General features: G+C 37.5%; 1 protein-coding gene across 1 annotated transcript; it reads right to left on the reverse strand.

Annotated features, from left to right (window-relative positions):
* Window positions 1-1,347: 1,347 nt before the first annotated feature.
* On the reverse strand, window positions 1,348-2,305 carry LOC110039272. Its single transcript, XM_020744279.1, has 3 exons — window positions 2,216-2,305; window positions 1,955-2,148; window positions 1,348-1,858 (listed from the first exon to the last, which is right to left on the reverse strand). Exons 1-3 carry the CDS (start codon window positions 2,303-2,305, stop codon window positions 1,348-1,350), a joined length of 795 nt encoding a protein of 264 aa, XP_020599938.1.
* Window positions 2,306-2,921: the final 616 nt, after the last annotated feature.

Raw genomic sequence — 2,921 nt, forward strand, 5'->3', positions numbered from 1 at the left:
AAAATGATTCATTCTTTAAGGTACTTTCAGAATTAAATTCCCTCAGGTACACATAAATATGTGCTACTTCTAAGAACGTCACAGCTTGAGAGGCTGCAACTTCGTAGCCTCATTTGTAGTAGTTGTCACTTTAATTTGACATTAGTTCTGTAGAAATTGTTATAAAAGTTGTTCTTGTCGTCTTTGAGGAGTAACTCAGAAAGAATTTGAGAATGAATGAGTTGGGCCTTCTACTTGAGAGTTCCTAACCCAAAGGTAAGAGTGCATAGAATATCCCTAAAAGGTTTTTGCTGAGGATTAGCAGATCTTAGAAAATTTGGTCGTGTGATCAAAATATTTTTCATTTACCGAAGATATTTCTGAGTCAATTAATAACCAACCAAAAGACTCGAGATTGCTGAACTTTTTCCTGAATATAATATCCGGAGAATTTCTTTAAGTGAGCATTTCAAGTCTTATTAATTAGGGGAAACCCGGACACCAATTTTTTATTGTACATCCACCTCAAGCTTCTTTTCATGGAGACTTTTCATCATTTTTTTCTTTTTTTTTATTCCCCTTTCCTTTTTTATTGAGATTTACTATATCTGGTAGAACATCATTTAAAGATTTTGAATGTCTGAATTGAGACACCAATTTTAGATTTTATGCTCACCTCAAGCTTTTTCTCAGGGGACTCACTGATTTCTTTTCTTCTCTTTTTTTATATTTTTTTGCTCCGTTTGTTTTCTGAGAATTACTATATTTGGTGGAACGTATGTTAAAGATTTTGAATGTCCAAACTCTCCCGACTAATAATTCTCCAATATTTCTTAAGACAAATTTTAGGATATTATAACTCGTTCGAAAGTCAGGACCCAGTCAAGTGGCAGGAAATTAAAAGTCTCGTGATATTCCGAGTCAATTACTTGTATTTCAATCACACTATCTTATTTTGAAATCAGCTTAGGACCCAATCCGAAATTCTTAAAGTGGATGACTCAGTTATTATGACATTAATTTCATTCTCTCCTGAAGTCATATTCGTATTAAAATATCCAGAAGTTTTTTTTCTTTTGAGATGCAGAGCCTTTCAAGTATTGAACAATTTTGAACAACAACAAATTTTCTTTTATTTCATTTATCAGCAGAAGAGATGAGACAAACAAACATTGATATCAGTAATATCCCTTTCGACAATAAACGTAGTACAATAGTAATCAAAAGAAGTTACATTCCTCGAAAGCTGCACCAGAGTTAATCAGAACATTGAGATCGACCGAAATCATATTGACTAAACCTTTTTCAGGTTCTTTTCAAATACTCTTCCGGGATCACTATGCTCCCATTATTGAAGTTCTTCTCGAGTCACTCTTTAAAACTGATACAACCCTTTATGGTGTGACCAAGCATTCTATGATAAGGGCAATATCTAGGCTGATCCTTCTTATCAACCTCATCTGGTTTCTTCGGCTCTGGCAACCTGAACTCAGGTCTCTTGATTAAATTTCTGAACATCTTCCCCACCGCCTCATCTTTGAAGGAGTAGACTCTGCTCAATCGATTCATCATAGTCGGACCCTGTCCCATATCTGGGCTGTAGGATTTCTGCTGAAACTGTCGCTGACCATAATGCTGATTAATTTGTTGATTTTGCTGGGAATGTTGTTGATTATTGTGCTGCGGACGTTGGTAACTTTGTTGAGGTTGTTCAACTTTAATTTGAATTGTTTGTTTACCTCTATCCGCTGTCGCCACTGTCCCAGTTTTCTTTTCAAATGTCTTCATCGGCTTTGACTTCTCATTCTTTTCCATAAATCCAAATTGATTAACCTCTTCCTGCAGACCTGCAGCTTTGCTTAGCAACTTTTCAAATGTTCTGATAGTGAATCCTTTAAGCATAAAAACGACTGGACCATGTATGTTTTTTAGCAGAATTCCAATTGCATGTTGTTCTTATAACTATGGCTCGCACTTCATGCTTAAGTTCCTCCATCGCAGAATGTAATCGACTAATGTCTCATTTGGTTTCTGTTGCTTGACCACAAGATCACCGATGGTGATATGGTGCTGAGCTCCAGCAAATCTCTTGATAAATAAGTCTTCTAGTTCTGCGAAAGTCTTAATTGAGCCAGTAGGCAAATCAACGTACCAATCAAAAAGCAACACCTGAAAGATTATTCACAAACTGTCGGCAGAGCAATGCTTCGCTATCCCCCGCGTTGCAGCAACTTGCCCGGAAGTGTGCAACATGCTGTCGGGGGTTTCCTGTTCCATCAAATATCTTGAAGGTTGGCGATACAAATCCCTTTGGGTATTGAACCATGTCAAACTCTTCTGGATGCGTCTTTTGGATATTTGACCAAATCAAATTCCTCCGGGTATGGCATTCCCCTTAAGACTGATGATCCTCCTTTCGATTGAGCTAAAACCTTTTGTATTTGTGTTTTCACTATTTGCTGGATATTCTTTTCTGGTATTAAAACTTCAACTGGTTCCTTTTCTGGTTGATTATTTCTACTAGAAGGACTGGGGTCGTTTCTTCCTTCTAAAACGGGCACAACTTCTGCTCGATTCATTTCTGGAGAAATAGTTAATGGAGATTGTGGCTGACTTTGCAGTGTAGCAACAACATCCATCGTTTCCTCCAACTTTTTCGCCATCTCGGCCATCTGCTCATCTCGTATATGGATTTCCCTTCGTAATTCATCATGTGTGCTTGCCTCTGCAGCTTGTGGGGCATCACGTGATGATGAAGAAGTTCGGGTTTCAACAACAAGAATGTCTGCATACCTTCTTCCACATTATCCATCAAACTAAAATCTTCATTTTCATCATTCTGTTGTTGCTCTTTTGATAACTTTGCAATATCAAGCCTAAGCTTCTCCAGTGTTCTTTCAATTGAGCTTCCTTTAATCACTTTAAGATCAACTGGTGGACCC

Source organism: Phalaenopsis equestris, unplaced genomic scaffold, assembly GCF_001263595.1.
Source record: "Phalaenopsis equestris unplaced genomic scaffold, ASM126359v1 Scaffold236109, whole genome shotgun sequence".
Taxonomy (NCBI): Eukaryota; Viridiplantae; Streptophyta; class Magnoliopsida; order Asparagales; family Orchidaceae; genus Phalaenopsis; species Phalaenopsis equestris.